Raw genomic sequence first — 18,257 nt, 5'->3', positions numbered from 1 at the left:
CTTCCATTTGTATCATTTTATCCTTCTGACCATTCATTACTGAATTTAAATTTTCAAAGGAGCCTTGTGTATTTTTTAGAACATCTGTTATAGTCATTAATGAATTTTGCAACCTAGAAATGGCACACCATAAAGATTCAAGTGTTATATTGTTAGGTTTTTCCAGAGGCTTTAATACAGGATAAGAAATTGGTTGAACCACTATATTTAATTCCTCAGAGATTTGTGGAATCACCGGCACAGTACTGAGATCAGACCTTGGAAAAGGTCTTGGGTGCAGTGGCCAGCCCAAAGAGCAAGGCTTGAAACTGGTAATGGCGACCCAGAATGGCAAACTGTAGGAACCATTGATGTTCCTGGCAAATGTGAATATGCAGATATGCCTCTGTCAAATCCAGAAACTTTAGGTATTCTCCTGATTGTACTGCTATTATGACAGATTGTAAAGTTTCCATTCGGAAAAGAATGACCTGCAAATGATGATTGTCTCCCTTGAGATCCAGGATGGGTCAAAAGGACCCCTCTTTCTTGGGTACGACAAAATAGATAGAATAGTGGCCCGTATTTTGCTGTGATTCGGGAATGGGAATCATGGCCTTCAGGGCTAGCAGCCTTCTCAATGTAGTGTTCATTGCTACCCTCTTCTGAGGGGAGCTGCATGGAGATATCATAAAGGCATCTGGAGGAATGTGAAGAAATTCTAGAACATAGCCATCCCGAATCACTTCCAGGCCCCACTGCTCCGAGGTGATCTGGACCCACCTGTGATAAAAGTGAGACTGGCGCCCACCTATCTCCTACACCAGCATGTGAGTCTGTAGACCTTCATTTAGAAGATCGAGAGACTCCACTCCCGGAGCCTGAATTTTTTCGAGGCCTTCTGAGATGAAAAGACTGAGACCTACCGAAGTGGCAGGATCTCTGAGAAGAAGCTCCCCTATAAAGATGAAATCACTTATAATCACGAGAGTGGCCACTTGCCTGAATTGGCCGAGAAGCCGGCTCCTTATCCTCTGGCAAACGAGGGACCTGGGCTTCTCCCATCTATTTGCCATCTTTTCCAGCTCACTGCCAAACAAAAGGGAACCCTTGAAGGGCAGCTTGGTGAGACTGGACTTAGACACAGTGTCAGCCAACCAATTACACAGCTACAGCTGCCATCTAGCCGTTATTATGGAAGCAACTCGTTTAGTGGCTGTGCGAACCAGGTCACATCCTGCATCAGCTAAGAAGGCAGCCACTGGTTCTATCACTGAAATGGCACTGCTAGAGACTTGTGAAAGATGCAAGGTAGCTCGAGCCAGTAAAGCACAAGAAGCAATCTGCAAATTCATCACCACAGCCTCAAAGGCTTGCTTAAGGATAGCCTCAATCATCCTATCTTACTCAGTCTTTACAGCTGCCCCACCTTCCACCAGGATGGAGGTTCGCTTAGTGACTGAACACACCAACATGTCCACTTTTGGGAAATGCAATTGCTTTCTGGCCTGCGGATCCAAGGAATATAAACCTGCCAAGGTGAGCCCCCCTTTAAAGATCACTTCTGGTGCACTTCATTCAAGATCAATCAACTCTTGAATAGCATCTAGGAGGGGAAAGAAACATGAAGCCTTGCTTAGGGTGACCAATATGGGGTCCTTCTGCTGCACACCCAAAGAGTCAATCCCAGCCACTCCAAGGGTCTTCAGAGTCTAAGATATCAGACCAAGCGACTCATCTCTATGAAGGAAATGGAGAAGAGTTCTATGTGGTTCTACATCTGGAGTAATCTCCCCTTCCTCAAGAGGGGAGTCACCAAAATCATCATCAGTGTAATCTTGATCCACATTAACTCAAACACCATCAGGATGCACAGCGCCACAGCATTTGCCCATAGTGGCAGACACAGGAGAACTTCGATCCTGACTTAGAAGTTATTACTGATTCAGAAGGTCACCCCTGTAGAAAGGTCTACAATCCCTGAAAGAATTCCACCCAGGAAAAAGAAGATGGCTCCATACGAGGCCCCATAGGCCCAAATTTGACATCCTGAGAGCGAGTCTCCCCTGAAGACGACTCAGCCAGAAGATTAACTGAAGAATGAGACACCCTTGTTGTGTTGCTTTCGGTCCCACTCCCCTCAATCCAAGGAATGGACCATCATCAGCAATATCAGGTAAATCTCCCTGAGCATCCAGGCAGTGCTGACACGGGCTTATAGAAAGCTCCAGCTGTATCACCTTTATGTACTAAGCAGCACAAATAGCTAAGCGCAAAATACGTGCACAACAGGGAAAGTGATTTAGGTGCACAAAAAGGTGCACAGACGAGCGTCAACATCACACACAAATGCATGAAATAATCATTGCAGTCTGCTATGCGGCCCAGAAAGAATGCCTGAGTGGGGCCTAGCCCAAAGGCTGCTCAACCCACTGTACCTGAGCTGCCTCCACACCTCACAAAACTCTCCTGTGACATGAATGGAAGATACCAAATGTTGAGGAAAAGAACCCGATAGGAAGTAGTCTTACTACAATCTTCCGGCTACTTTTTTCTCTTTTTTTTTAAAATAAAAACTTTTACCTGAGAGCAGGAATGGGTCCCTGGCTATGGGGAGATAGGGCGAAAGCCTTCACCGCCAAGCCTCTCTTGGCTTGTAACTGCTATTTTTTTTTTTTTAAGTCCACACCAGAATAAGGCTACTGGACTAAGGTTCTCAAATGAGGGAGGGACCCAATGGCATCACTTCAAGAGACAAGCGGTGCTATATAATTGTCGTTCTTCTGTTTTCTTCTATTTCTCTTCTTTTTTTTTTTCAGACAATTCCCAGTAGGGAAATGCATGTCCACCATTTGCTGGAGACGGAGAATACTGGTGGGCTGATGTAGGGGCAGGACTATATATCTGTGATGTCATCTTCTTACTCCATCTTCATCTGCTGGCAGAGGTGCATAACTGGTGAGGACTGGCCTGCCTGAATGCAGAGGACTAGCATACCTTCCAAAAACAATTGCGGGCCTCCCAGCATCCTCTCTACCTAAAAATTTTACAATTTGCCTGCCCCATCATCCTGATAGCGCAATCTCAGCAGGACGATGGGGCCCTGTTTAAAGGTAATGGGTGGGTGTGATGGTGTCAACCTGGGTTGTGGGAGGGAGGGTGGCTGTAGGGGGAGGCAAATTAAGTGGGGAGAGTGCTGGAAGGCCTGCAATTTTTTTTCAAAGATGAGCTACTTACCTGGATATCTCTAAAGATATCCTTGTAAGCAGTGAGTTATCGGGTCTCACGAAGCCGGATAACTTTATGTCTAACTAGCAATATTCAACCAATGGCCGGTTAGGGTTAAAGTTATCCAGTTATGTGTAACCAAGGTCAAAGCAACAAGCATAGTGGTGTTTAAAAGAGGTTTGTACAAGCTCCTGGAGGAAAAATCCATCACATTATTTCTTGATAGACTAAAAAACGTTATTGCTATCTCTGGGAGTGAGTAACAGGAATTAGATCTACTTTATGGGATCTGCCAGGTATTTGCAACCTGGACTGGCCATGGTCAGAGAGAGGGCTCGATGAACTTTAGTCTAACCTAGGATGGCATTTCTTATGTTCAGTTCAGTTTGTACCCTGGAATTACTCTGTCCCATTAGTTATTCTCTTTCTGCCAGGTCTTTCAGATGTCTATTGTGTCTCCATCTTCGGTTAGTGCCATATTCTCTAACTTCCAATCTTAAGAGTGAATTTTAAAAGCATTGCTCACAATAAAAAGCCCATATATGTAAGTGTATGGGCCCATGTCAGCAGCGCAAGTTTTAAAAGCCACAAATTATGTTCGTATATGTGCATGCTTAGTAAAAACAAAAGGGGCGGAGTTGGCACATTTTACGGGTGTTCCAAGTAGGGCCAAAATGTCCACGCATAAATCCGCTGGTCGCGGCGGGCTGTTAGTCGCACGTGTTCACTTCTGCTTTTCATGAGGTGCAAGTCTTCATACATCTCTGTTTAAGCCTAAAATGAAGGGGTGAGGGGGGAGTCAACTAGGCAGTGTGCAGGCTAAAGAACCAGAGGGGTCTGGGTGACCTCAAGATAGACTGGGAAAACTGGGCATGTCCTTCACGCGAGCACTTACCTGTTGCAAGTTAAAGCTGACAAAGTAATAGGGAAGATATGTGAAATACGATTGCTCGAGAAATTGCTTAAAATTAGGAGCACATATATGCACGATAGGCATAATTTAAATCATGCATGCACGATTTAAAATGACAGCGTATCGGCGCCTGTGCGCTCATGTTAAAATTACCGTCTTGTTTTCAGACCGCTGGTATTTGCAAAGAAGCAGCTATCTTTGTTTTCTCTTCCTATTACTCTCTTGCTTATTATTAATTGTTGATTCAGGTAATTTAAGACAATTTAAGACCATTTAAGACCATTTATATTTGTCTGATCTTCAAAAATCGTAAGTCATGTGTGAGGTCTTAATGCAAATGTAAGGGCGTGCCCATTTTTCCTGTAAAAAGGTAGCCCTGCCTTTACAAAAATGTCAGGAGAGGCTTCAGATGCTCTGAGTGCCTTCATGTGTAATGTCAATCATCCTCAGAAGGTAATAATAAAAGCCCTTTCTACAGGTCACAGAAATCAGGGCTTTCATTAGCATGGAGTAAAGAGGTAGGAGGGGCAGGAATCTGAGCAACGTGCAACTCCACGTGTTGTTTCCAGGGGAGAAATTCTGCACAAATAAAGCAGGCATAATATCTGAGGGCAGTCAATAGTACAAGCGGTTTGCCCGGCTAAATCCCGGAATTAACCCTGCCAGTCCAGGTGGGGTCAATTTTCAGTGTTATCCGGCTAACGTTGACATGCAGCCCTGCCACCGAATATCCCAGAAGAGTTCATTTATTAGGCTATCTTTGCTGGCCGGCTAGCGGCTGAAAATCCACCTCCGTAATATTCTCCGACAGTCTAATGTCTCCCCAGGGGTAAAAAACTGCAGGTTGTGGAACCGTGCACACATTTTTACTCACATACGAGATCTAGTGGGGAGAATTCCACAGATCAAACGTTTATTATCCATGGAAATCCCTTTAAAATTGCCCTCTGTAGGGTTAATAGTGAAACTGCACACATTAGTGCAGGCCCTTAAGACGTAACTATTCCAACGAGAATTTGGCGATACTCAGTATAGGGGTAGGTCTTGTTTCATTTATTCTGGCAGCATTGAACTGGAGGATGAAGAAGGAAACTTAAGCAGAGTGATATTTGTTTAGTTCTGTTAGTTGATAATTTCATGTAATTATTAATTTTTTAATTATGTAAACTGCTGTGACCTTTTCCATGAGCAAATAGTGCAAACCTCACGAGTCCCCCTGGGATTTGCACCAGTAATGTACTTTTGCTTTGATTTTTGCAGGTTATTGCACCTTCAGGAAAGACCCTTTATAATTGTCTTCTACAATAGGTTTTTACCTGAGGAAAGGTTTTCATTATTACCCTCTATGGGGGAATTTGTAATACTGTGCAGAAGTTACACCAGTTTTCAAAGGCGACTTGTGTGTGTTAATCCACTCTGAAAATTATTCCGAAAGTCTGCACACACAAAATTACCCCTGACATTTGGTGCATGCAGTTTTACCAAGAGAATTTTCAGGGATATTTTTTAAAATCAAAGCATAAGTCCCACCCTGCCCAGACTCCACCTCCTGGAATGCCTCTCCTTTATGTGTATAAAGACTACCCATGTACAGTGGGCAAGCACAAAATATCTGAAGGGTAAAGCACTGTGCCTAGAAAAAATACCCTGCATCTGTGACTATTACATTACCCACATTTTTTCCCCTCTAAGAAACCAGGTTCCCATTCGCAGGCCGAGAGACACTAACCTCTGCTGTCACATTGGCTCGGATCTCACGCAGGACGTGCTTCTGGTGCAGGATCTGTACTCGTAACGGTACGAATGCACGACCTGTAATATGAATGAAAAGTCACTCTCACCCCTCGTGAAAGCAGGATCGGGCACATAGAGCAGATTTCATGCCAAACTAGCAGCATCCTGCTCACATTCAGCAGGTTTATAACTCTCACAGCCATAAACTAGCAGCATCCTGTACACACAGAGCAGGTTTATAACCCTCAAACCCCTAAACTAGCAGCATCGTGTACACACAGAGCAGGTTTATAACCCTCACACCCCTAAACTAGCAGCATCCTGCTCATATTCAGCAGGTTTATAACTCTCACAGCCATAAACTAGCAGCATCCTGCTCATATTCAGCAGATTTATAACTCTCACAGCCATAAACTAGCAGCATCCTGTACACACAGAGCAGGTTTATAACCCTCACACCCCTAAACTAGCAGCATCCTGTACACAGAGCAGGTTTATAACCCTCACACCCCTAAACTAGCAGCATCCTGCTCATATTCAGCAGATTTATAACTCTCACAGCCATAAACTAGCAGCATCGTGTACACACAGAGCAGGTTTATAACCCTCACACCCCTAAACTAGCAGCATCGTGTACACAGAGCAGGTTTATAACCCTCACACCCCTAAACTAGCAGCATCCTGTACACACAGTGCAGGTTTATAACCCTCACACCCCTAAACTAGCAGCGTCCTGTACACACAGAGCAGGTTTATAACCCTCACACCCCTAAACTAGCAGCGTCCTGTACACACAGAGCAGGTTTATAACCCTCACACCCCTAAACTAGCAGCATCATGCATGCACACATAGAGCAGGTCTACAACCCTCGCACCCCTAAACTAGCAGGTTCATACACACATTGAGCACATTTATAACTTTCATAGCCCTAAACTAGCAGGGCTGTGCCCACATTCAGCAAGTTTATAACACTCACACCCCTAACCTACCAGCATCGTGCACACTAGAGCAGGTGTATAACTCTCACACCCCTAACCTACCAGCATCGTGCACACTAGAGCAGGTGTATAACTCTCACACCCCTAAACTACCAGCATCATGCATGCACACATAGAGCAGGTCTACAACCCTCGCACCCCTAAACTAGCAGGTTCATACACACATTGAGCACATTTATAACTTTCATAGCCCAAAACTAGCAGGGCTGTGCCCACATTCAGCAGGTGTATAACTCACACCCCTAAACTAGCAGCATTGTGCACACATTCAGCAGATTTTTAAACCTAACAGCCTTAAGCTAGCAGCTTCATGCACAGCAGAACAGGTTTATAACTCTTACACCCCTAAACTAGCAGCATTGTGCACACATTCAGCAGATTTTTAAACCTCACAGCCTTAAGCTAGCAGCTTCATGCACAGCAGAACAGGTTTATAACTCTTACACCCCTAAATTAGTAGCGTCGTGCACATATAGAGCAGATTTATAACCCTTACAGGCTTAAGATAATAGCTTCATGCACACCTAAAGCAGGTTTACAACCCTCACACCCCTAAACTAGCAGCATTGTGCACACATAGAGCAGGTTTCTAACCCTCACACCCTAAGTGAGCAGCATTGTGCACACATAGAGCAAGTTTTTAACCCTCGCACCCTAAGTGAGCAGCATTGTGCACACATAGAGCAAGTTTTTAACCCTCGCACCCTAAGTGAGCAGCATTGTGCACTTACTTTTACCGGCTCTATCCAATAGCCCCTTGGACATAAGGACGAAGTGCAAGCTGTCTTCTGTATCACTCAGGGCTAACATGGCAATGCCCCCTATGCCTGAGAGTCCAGCATCTACAGGTGTGAGGAGAGCACTGAATGTTTCTGTAAAGAAAGAGAAACCCAGGGTCATGAAGGGGCTGCAGTAAGGGCTGTTTGCTATCACATCCGTCTCGTGCTTCTTGTATAGTGAACAGAGTTAGAGAAATCGGGTGGCTCCTCGTGTCCTGTGAGCATGCGTACATTCATAGGCCCTATCCCTTGCTTTTCGGCAGACTGGAACCCTGTCCACAGGGGCAGGCTTGTGAGAATGCCAGGCTCAGAGGGTCTATCCTCCTCTCCTCTGAGGGCTTCCCGTTAGACCAGGGCTGGATTCTGTGGGTCCCACTCTCTCCTCCTCTAATTGTTTTCTTTTAGGTTGGAAAATGCATGCAGAGGGCTGGGTCTTGTGGGCATGGGCCTCATAGCTCTTCCTTCTGTTTGGGCTTCTTTTAACACCAGAAACCAGGACTGTCACCAGGCAATATGGTGCCCAAGGCAAGGGTTTCCATCTGCACTTTTCCTCCTTCTCCCCGGCACTTAACCTTTCTGTCTGGCTGCACAGACCCTGTGAGCTGCCCCCCACACTGGCCAGCATGGGCAGCACATGAGCAAGCCTGAGGGAAAGCATGTGCCAGGGGGCTGGGCGGTGCATGGTTTGCTGAGTGTGGGATCAACGTCCCTCTGCAGAGGGCAGCAGCCATCTCCCCTCCTGCTGTGTGGACTTCCTGTTAAGACTGGAAACTCATACACATGGTTGGAGCCTGCGAGTATGCACTAATCCTAGCTCAGATAACTTTACTGGCATGACAATATGGCACATGTTGCTAATCTAATGTACAGAATGATTATAATAAATGGGACATAAAGAGAGGAAAAAATTGCAAAATGTTTATAAGTCAAGTAAAGGTTCAGGTTTTGAAAGTACAGCATCAGGGAGCTATCTCAGGGTTTGGTGCTGGTCTCCCCCTCCATTTTAGAGCAGACACATGCGTACAGAAGGTTGGAGCCCACGAACGGGTGCTGCTTAACTGCCCCCCCCCCCCTGACCCCAGCCACTGTCGCTGCTTCCCTGATTTGGTCAAGTGGGATGAGGGATGCCTAGTGGAAATCTATTTTGTTTGGCTCACGTTCCCAACTAATGTGGTGTGACTGGAGCACAGGTGGGCTGCAAACGTGTCCTGCAGCCAGCCAGAGCCCGATCGGAGGAGTCGCTGAGGCAGCTCACTGCCCTCACTCCCTTGCATGCAGGATATCCTCCCACCAGCTGGGGGAGTCATGAGCAAGGATTATCTGCTGCTTCCTCCTCTGCAGTCAAAACCATGCGGGGCCCTGCAGCCTCGCTGGACTCTCCTGGCACTGCAAGGTTGTAACAGCAAAAGGAAGAGGGCGAAGCAGGAGACAAGCAGGATATGAGGGATGGAAGGGGCAGATGAATGCCCCAGGGGATATCAGGGGAGGGAAAGATAAATGTAACGGGGGGGAGGGGGGTATGAAGGGACAGATGAATGTCTGGGGGGGGGGGGGGGGGGGAGGGTAGGGGGGATGTAAGCAAATGAGGCCAAAGTAGAGGGAAGGAAAGGTGCTGATCAGGTTCACATAACTTTATTGGCAGGACAATTTTACATGTGTTGCCATAATAAAATGATTAAAAGTGTAGGAAAATAAAAAAATGACATAATAGTAGTAAGTGAGTAAAGGTACAGATTAGGGAAAGTACAGCATCAGAGACAGGTCTCAGAATTTGGTTTGACTGTATCGTCCCTAGTAAGCTCTCATTTCTGCTCGGCTGGCAGGATACGCATGCTTTGCAGCTCTGGGATATTGCTAGGGAGATGGAGGAATGGTGAGGGAATGATGCCAGAGGATATGGGAGAGGGAGATATAAGGGCAATATGAGACATGCCTGTTTCTGAGCCAGGGATTGCCCCAGTGGAGGGCTGGACGTCTGTCCCAAGACACAGGGTGGGTCTCTTCACCTGCAGTCAGAGTAAGCAGAGGAGGCCTCATACTGCCTTCAGCAGATCTGCAAACCCATTCTGGAAGACTAGGATTGGTTCTTGGGTGGTCAAAAGGGATCCCTGGGGATATCTCCCAGTAATCTTGGCAACTTGAGGACAGTGACCCATGCTGTGGATTCCAGATGAGGAAGATCTGTAACCCTGAGCATCAAGCAGCCCTTTTGAATCCACTGGTAGATTTGGTAATATGTGTACTGCACTAGACTAGACTGGATTGACTGAATACATACTGTTCCATATTATAATTAGATTAGTGAAGGTGAAGACAACCTGTTAACTTTATATTATGAATAAACCTTGTATTAAACCAGAAAAGACCTGTATATAAAATCCTGCAGCTAGCAGCCTGACAAAAAGATGGTGTGCCACCAAGATATGAACCTGGTGAAGTGGTATCAGTGATGCTAGTAGCTAAAGATCTGGCTTCACTAGCATAGCCAAGGTAAAAAATGACAAGGGAGTCCTAGTGACCCAAACTGCAGAAATCAGTCAATGCTTAACCCAATTTTATGCTGATCTGTATAGTGCTCGCACCGATATTTCGGACTCTGCACCCATCCTCTCATTGACTCCCCCACAATGACAAATTTTAGATAGCCCCATAACTCTGATGGAGGTACAACAAGCAATTAAAACCCTTAAGTCTAGTAAAGCACCTTGTTGCGGAGCGCTCGGAGAGCGATCCCACTTCCTGAGAGAGGTGTGTCCTTGGGCCGCGGCTCTCCCCAGAGGATTCCGAAGAGGGCCGCGGGAGGCGAGGCATGCCCGAGCATGGGTAGGACGGAAGCAAGACTGGAGTGATGACCAGGCGACAGGCCCTCCTCCGGACCTGCACGCTTCGGAAGACCCAACAACGCAATGTTGGTCTTGTGAACAGTCCTCTGACCGTTCCCAGCCCTTTCGGACCTGCCGCAGGGTACGGCACGAAGCGGCAGGCCGGACGGAGGCCAGGACAGCGAAGACTGGAACATAGATTCAGACGAGACTCAGAAGCAGGGTACTGGGAGTGCAGATGTAGACTCAGAAGCAAGGTACTGGGAGTGCAGACGTAGACTCAGAAGCAAGGTACTGGATGTGCTGACGTAGACTCAGAAGCAAGGTACTGGAGGTGCAGAGGTAGATTCGAAGGTGAGGTACTGAAGATGCTGAGGTAGGTTCAGAACCGAGGTACTGAAGGTGCAGATGTAGACTCAGGAACAAGGGCTGAAGGAAGACATGGGCACTGTCCCTCAGGGCACCCCGCTCAGACCACTCCTGGGACGGAGTCAAGGGCCACCCTGTCCCAGGCGTCCCCAACACTGCCTTGGAGGGCAGGTCATGGACCACGCTGAGAACAGGAGAATGCAGGAGAGATCCAGGCGAAGCAAACTCCGATGCTGGGATACTGACATCCGAAGCCCCGTCGGCTGGCAGGAAGGGAAGCTCCAAAGCACAGGGACGAATCCCACCTGTTGGCCACTCCAGGGCCCAACAGGCCAGAAGGCTCAGGAGCCAGACGAAGACAAAGGGCAGAACATATGGGACTGGATCAGGAACTGGATCTGGCACCGACATCAAGGTAACAGGGAAGAAGCTGGTTTGCTGCACACCGGCAGCTAAAGCAGGAGACAGGGTCAGGAACAAGGACTTCTCAGAGACTTAGGAACGAGGTACATGGCTTGCATCACAGATGGCCCTAATCAGCCCGCCCCGAGGGCTGGTCACGGACCACGGCGTGGCTTGCCGTGAGGTACCAGGACATTGGAGGACACAGGATCAAGGTGCTAGCTTTTAGAAACGAGGTACATTGCTTGCATCACAGATGGCCCTAATCAGCCCACCCCGAGGGCTGGTCACGGATCATGGCGTGGCTTGCCGCAAGGTACCAGGACATTGAAGGACACAGGATCAAGGTGCTAGCTTTCAAGAGATTCGAGAGCTAGGTACTTAGCTTTCAGGCGAGTTTCAGGATCAAGGTACAAGGCTTGTAATATCTGGACTGAATCATGGATACCGGATAGGAATCAGACCTCAAGACAGGAACAGGAACAAGCAAACATCAGGACTGGAACAACTGGAAACATCAGGACTGGAACAACTGGACAAGAAGCTCCGACAGGAAACATGGAACACTGGACCTTGCAGAAGGCTGGAACACAAGGCAGCTCCTGGAACGAGGATCTCAGGAGTGACCAACTCCTTGCGAAGGCAAAGACAGACTGAACGTTGAATCCCTTTGTAGAGCTGAGGTGGACAACGCCCAGGGAGGAGCCAGCAAGGGCCACACCTGGCTGGCCCTTGAAGAACCGACGAGAGGCGCGCGCTCGCGCCCTAGGAAGCTGGAGAGATGAGTGCTGGAAGCTGGTGGCGTCCTCAGCCACGTGGAGGACCCAAGGAAGCAGGCAAGCAGCGAAGCAGGCCTGCCCTGGAGCTGGAGAAGTGGCAGGCTGCTGGAGCGGCTTCCAGCTACAAGGACGAAAGCAGGAGAGCAGGAAGAGAGCTGGAGATGCTGACTGCAGGACGAGCCGGTAGCTGTAGCAGGCTGCAGGCAGAGAGCTAAGGCTGGTTGCAGGGAGGCTGGAGGAGCGGTTGAAGACCGCAGGCAAGGTGGGGAGCTGCAGGCACTGGCAGGGACGGCCTCTCTGCCGGGCAAGGACCCGTCCTGCAGCGACGGGCACCGGCAGGGACACCCTCCCTGCCGGCTGAGGACCCCGGGAGCAGCAGAGCACGCCGGGGAGAGCCAGGAGAGACAGCGGGGGTCCCGACCACGAGGAAGCGCTCGCGGCGGGTCGGCCCCGCTGCACAGAGCAGAAGACGGCCGGGGAGGAGCCCGGACACTCCGGAGGGAACGCCGCAGCGTCAGCAGCGTCAGCGGCCCGACTGGCTGCGTGGAGGTGAGGGCCTGCCCGTGCTCCTCGCAGGCAGGATCGTAACACACCTGGCCTCGATGGATTATCTAGTAAATATTATAAAATCCTCTCTGCTACTTTAGCCCCCTTGCTAGTATACTACACACAAAACATTCACCTGGTATTATTCTTATATTAAATTTCAAAAGGTGATTTCCTGTGTCACCATAAAGCAACTCCAATATTATAATCAATCACTACTATATTGAAAAATAATTAAGGGTAATGGATGATTGTTTCATATGTTTAAAGTCACCATCCCGGTGCCATGTTTGTGCTGTAATCATTAACAACCAACCACCATCCGATTTTAATCAAAATTTTAATTTTTTTATTATTTTTAAAATTGCTATAATGAGACACAGGAAGCCACCCGTATCTTTGTACTATATTCATACATCTGTGTCTTCAAATATGTAATATAGACTTATCTCTGTGACAAGCACTTTTTCTCATTTTAAAACATTTTTTTGTTTCAAAGCCGTCAAGTTACCGCCGCTGTTACTTAGCTTGCAAGAATGTCTCTTGTACTCCCGACTTGCGCAAGTTTCGACAAAATGTCTTCTTCAGGGTGTATTCATTCTCTTGTAACGGTAATCTCTCCAATGGTTATTTCCACATTTTACGGTGCTCGATTGAACCTCCGTTGCCCTTCACTCTCCTGACGGCGTTTTGTTCGCTCAGTCTGATTTCCTGTCTAACTTTAAACCCACTTCCTGGATGCTGGGATAGCCAATCCGAAGACTTTAAATCAGAGAAAACCAATCTAATTGAAGAAGACATTTTGTCGAAACTTGCGCAAGTCGGGAGTACAAGAGACATTCTTGCAAGCTAAGTAACAGAGGCGGTAACTTGACGGCTTTGAAACAAAAACATTTTTTAAAATGAGAAAAAGTGCTTGTCACAGAGATAAGTCTATATTACATATTTGAAGACACAGATATATGAATATAGTACAAAGATACGGGTGGCTTCCTGTGTCTCATTATAGCAATTTTAAAAATAATAAAAAAATTAAAATTTTGATTAAAATCGGATGGTGGTTGGTTGTTAATGATTACAGCACAAACATGGCACCGGGATGGTGACTTTAAACATATGAAACAATCATCCATTACCCTTAATTATTTTTCAATATAGTAGTGATTGATTATAATATTGGAGTTGCTTTATGGTGACACAGGAAATCACCTTTTGAAATTTAATATAAGAATAATACCAGGTGAATGTTTTGTGTGTAGTGTATTGTACTCACTTGGTGAGGGTCCTTTGGATATTTATCCCTTGCTAGTATAGGCATTTAACACATTGAGGGAGGTTGGGATCCTGGGGCTTCATTCCAACACAGCAGGCATTTCAGTCATCGCTAAACTTGGAAAAAACCCTACCCTATGCGGATCATATCGCCCCATTTCCTTAATTAATCTTGACCTTAAGTTAGTGGCATGTATTTTAGCAGAGCGCCTTAACAATTTGCTCCCGGGGTTGGTGCATCATGATCAAGCAGGGTTTATACCCGGTCGATCTGCCTCTGATAATGTGCATTGGACCATAGACCTCATTTGGTGGGTTCGAAGAGAAACCATACAAAGTGTACTTCTGGCAGTTAACGCGGAAAAAGCATTCGACATGGTGCATTGGCCATTCTTGTTCTGAGCTCTTGCCAGAATAGGGTTCGGGCACTATTTTTTTAATTGGCTGCAGCAATTATACCACCAACCAACAGCTCAAGTAAAGGTTAATGGCAGATATGGGTCAAGGATTAGTGCAGTGGTTAGTGCAGTTAGTGTAGCTGTGTTTAAAAAAGGATTGGATAAGTTCTTGGAGGAGAAGTCCATTACCTGCTATTAATTAAGTTCACTTAGAGAATAGCCACTGCTATTACTAGCAATGGTAACATGAAACAGACTTAGTTTTTGGGTACTTGCCAGGTTCTTATGGCCTGGATTGGCCACTGTTGGAAACAGGATGCTGGGCTTGATGGACCATTGGTCTGACCCAGTATGGAATGTTCTTATGGATGCCCTCTTTCCCCCCTACTTTTCGCTCTTTTTCTTGAACCTTTCACATCCATTGTTCGAAGGGACATAAGTAACCATGGAGTACATCTGGGAGCGCTACAATATAAGATGACTCTTTTTGCCGATGATGTACTTTTCACTTACTCAGCCACAAATTTTTCTGCCTGCAGTGTTGGAAACTATCCAGCAATTTAGTTCTGTCTCAGGTTTTAAAGTGAATCTCGAGAAGTCAGAAATTCTCAATCTTAATGTACCCGGAACCGAAGCTCGTCTGATACAATCCAAACTACCGTTCCGATGGACGACTAAACCCTTAAAATATTTGGGAATCTATCTCAATGCTGATGTGGACAGGCTGTATCATTTGAATTATACACCATTACTTAAAGCTATTGATGACGATTTACTTCACTGGTACGGGGATTCCCATTCCTGGCATGGGCGTATAGCCATAATCAAAATGAATATTCTTCCCCAGTTATCATATCTATTTATCACTCTGCCTATACACTTCTCCACTTGTATTCTGAAGACAACACAGAAGAACATTTTTGCTTTTATTTGGAAAAAGAGACCATCCAGGGTAGCCCAGTCTGTTCTCTTTCGCTCAAGAGAATGTGGTGGGATGAGTGTCCTTAATCTGGAATGGTACTACGCCGCTGCTCAATTAAAGGCGATTTTACATATATATAACTGCAGGTCGCACCCCACTCCCTGGCAACATATTGACAACAGCTTTTAGGAGATATGCCACTCACAGCAATATTTTGGCAACCTTGGATCACCTGGAGACCTATACTTATTACTTAATTTCCCTCCTCCGCTCCACACCACTCTACGGGTTTGGTTACAATGGAAGATGAAATTTGTGGGAGACACGCCTTATCACTATTCTTCTGCCTTGTTTCATAATCTTCACTTTCCGGCGGGTCTCCCCCCAAATAATTCCTAACTTGGAAGACTCTGGGCAAAACCACCATCGGGACATTGTTACAACAGAGAATGGTTATACCTCTTCCTAATTTCATGGAGCAGTACAAAGTAACTTCTATCCCTTTCTTGGAGTACGCTCAAGTAGCCCATTTCCTCAGGACCATGCTATCTTCCTCTAAGCTGGCTGCCAACAAAATCCTGTTTGAAATATATTGCACCAAAAAAACAAATTGGAAGCCGATCAATAATGCTGGAAAGCAGAACAAACGGTAGTGATCGGTGTATCAAGGGATTGGTATATTGCCCGACTCCGGCCGAGTTTCGCTCTCGCAGGAACTGCCTCAGGGGCTACTACAAGAACAATATTAATTAAAATTACACATGACAGAGATACATATACATTAGACAAATAGACATAAATAGGTGGCAATACATGTAAAATGTCGCCAAATCAAGGTAAATAATAAATCATATATATATTCCAAAAAATAAACAAAATTAGTATCACATGACTGTGCACATATTATAACAATGTGTAAAAAATAAATAACATTTAATACATGACTTTCTTAAACTTGTAGCCATGACGTGCAACATTTATGTGTATATGTGTGTCTTAGAACAGTGGGCGTGGATTTGACAAGAGAAGTCATCAGTGAGAAAAAGGGGCTTGTATCATAGCAGTAAATACTAGGGATGTGAATCGTTTTTTGACGATTTAAAATATCATCCGATATATTTTAAATCGTCAAAAATCGTTAAAGAGTGCGATACAATAGAAATTCCCCCGATTTATCGTGAAAAATCGTTAATCGGGTTTTGTCCACTAACGGGAGTTATTTGGGGAGAGGGCAGGGAAAACCGGCACACCAAAACAACCCCTAAACCCACCCCGACCCTTTAAAATGAATCCCTTACTTTCCCCCACCCTCCAAACCCCCCCCCCCAAAACGTTTTAAAATCACCTGGTGGTCCAGTGGAAGCCCCAGGACCGATCGCCCGCTCTCGTGCCGTCGGCTGCCACTAACAAAAATGGCGCCGATGGCCCTTTGCCCTTATCATGTGACAGGGTATCCGTGCCATTGGCAGGCCCCTGTCACATGGTAGAAGCACTGGACGGCTGGCGTCTTTTTCAAAGATGGTGCCGGCCATCCACTGGATGCCCGCGCCATTTTTAAAGATGGCGCCAGCCATCCAGTGCTCCTATTATGTGACAGGGGCTGGCCAATGGCACGGATACCCTGTCACATGGTAAGGGCAAAGGGCCATCGGCGCCATTTTTATTAGTGCGGCTGACGGCCCGAGAGTGGGAGATTGTCCCCCGCGCCCCCACTGGACCACCAGGTGATTTTAAAACGTTTTGGGGGGGGTTTGGGAGGGTGGGGGAGGCTAAGGGGTCAGGTTTAAAGGGTCGGGGTGTTTTTTGTTTATCGGATCGGGCGCAGCCGATAAACAAAAAACCAATCGGGCTGGACGATAAAAATTATAAGATTTGAATCGGAACCGGAACCGAACCGATTCCGGTTCCGATTCACATCTCTAGTAAATACTAGGGATGTGAATCATGTGCCCGATCGTTTTAACGATCGGGTTCGGCTGGGGAGGGGGGGGGGTAAATCTGATCGTTAGAGATGTGAATTGGGATCAGTTCCGATTCCAATTCACATCACTAATTTTTTTTAGTGAGGCCCGCACCGATAAAAAAAAACCCACCCCGACCCTTTAAAATTACCCCCTTAGCCTCCCCCACTCTCCCGACCCCCCCCCCGAAACTTTTTACACATACCTGGTGGTCTAGGGGGGCCGCGGGGAGCGATCTCCTGTTCCCAGGCCATCAGCTGCACTAAAATAAAATGGCGCCGATGGCCCTTTGCCCTTACCATGTGACAGAGTATCCGTGCCATTGGCCGGTCCCTGTCACATGGTAGGAGCACTGGATGGCCAGCGCCATCTTTAAAGATCAGTGCCATCTTTATGAGTGGCAGCCGATGGCCCGAGAGCGGGAGATCGCTCCCCGCACCCCCCCCTCCCCAGACCACCAGGTAATTTTAAAAGGTTTTGAGGGGGGGGGGGGGGTCGGGAGGGTTTTTTTTTATCGGGCCATCGGCGCCATTTATATTAGTGGCAGCCAAAATGGCGCCGATGGCCCGAGAGCAGGAGATCGCGCAGGGACACCCCCCCCCCCCACTGGACCACTAGGTAATTTAACATTTTGGGGGGGGGTTCGGGAGGGTGGGGGAGGGTAATGGATTGGTTTTAAAGGGTCGGGGTGGGTTTAGGGGTTGTTTTGATGTGCCGGTTTTCCCGCCCTCCCCCCAAATAATTCCCGTGCCCGATTTAACAATTTTTGACGATAAAACGGGGGAATTTGTATTGTATCGCACACTCTAACAATTTTTGACGATTTAAAAAATATCGACGATTTTTTTAAATCGTCAAAAAACGATTCACATCCCTAGTAAATACCTGTACCAATGGTTACTTGTCTTATGTCACACTTCAATGTGATAACATTACAACATGTTAATTGTGAATCCTAAAAAAGGGGGGAACAACATGGTGTTATATGGAAAATGTACACACTTTCAAATATGAACACTTGTTAATATAAAAATGATTGACTAGAACAAAGGATAGTAAAACATGATAAAAATTAAAAAACAAAGAGAAACTAAAAAATAAAAAATAAAAAAAGTGTAAAATGGAACTCTATGGATGATGATCTTAATTAGAAA

General features: G+C 46.5%; 1 protein-coding gene across 1 annotated transcript in view; it reads right to left on the bottom strand.

Moving 5' to 3' along the window:
* CHRD (chordin) overlaps nucleotides 1–18,257 on the bottom strand; it is a gene marked incomplete in the record, with an annotated part of 121,201 nt that overhangs the window by 68,504 nt on the left and 34,440 nt on the right. Inside the window, 2 exon segments of the mRNA XM_029616866.1 lie at nucleotides 5,850–5,932; nucleotides 7,585–7,725. Of these exon segments, the coding sequence (XP_029472726.1) occupies nucleotides 5,850–5,932; nucleotides 7,585–7,725 (224 nt within the window).

The sequence above is a fragment of the Rhinatrema bivittatum genome, chromosome 9 (genome assembly GCF_901001135.1).
Source record: "Rhinatrema bivittatum chromosome 9, aRhiBiv1.1, whole genome shotgun sequence".
Taxonomy (NCBI): Eukaryota; Metazoa; Chordata; class Amphibia; order Gymnophiona; family Rhinatrematidae; genus Rhinatrema; species Rhinatrema bivittatum.
This window is presented reverse-complemented; position numbering and strand designations above follow the sequence as displayed.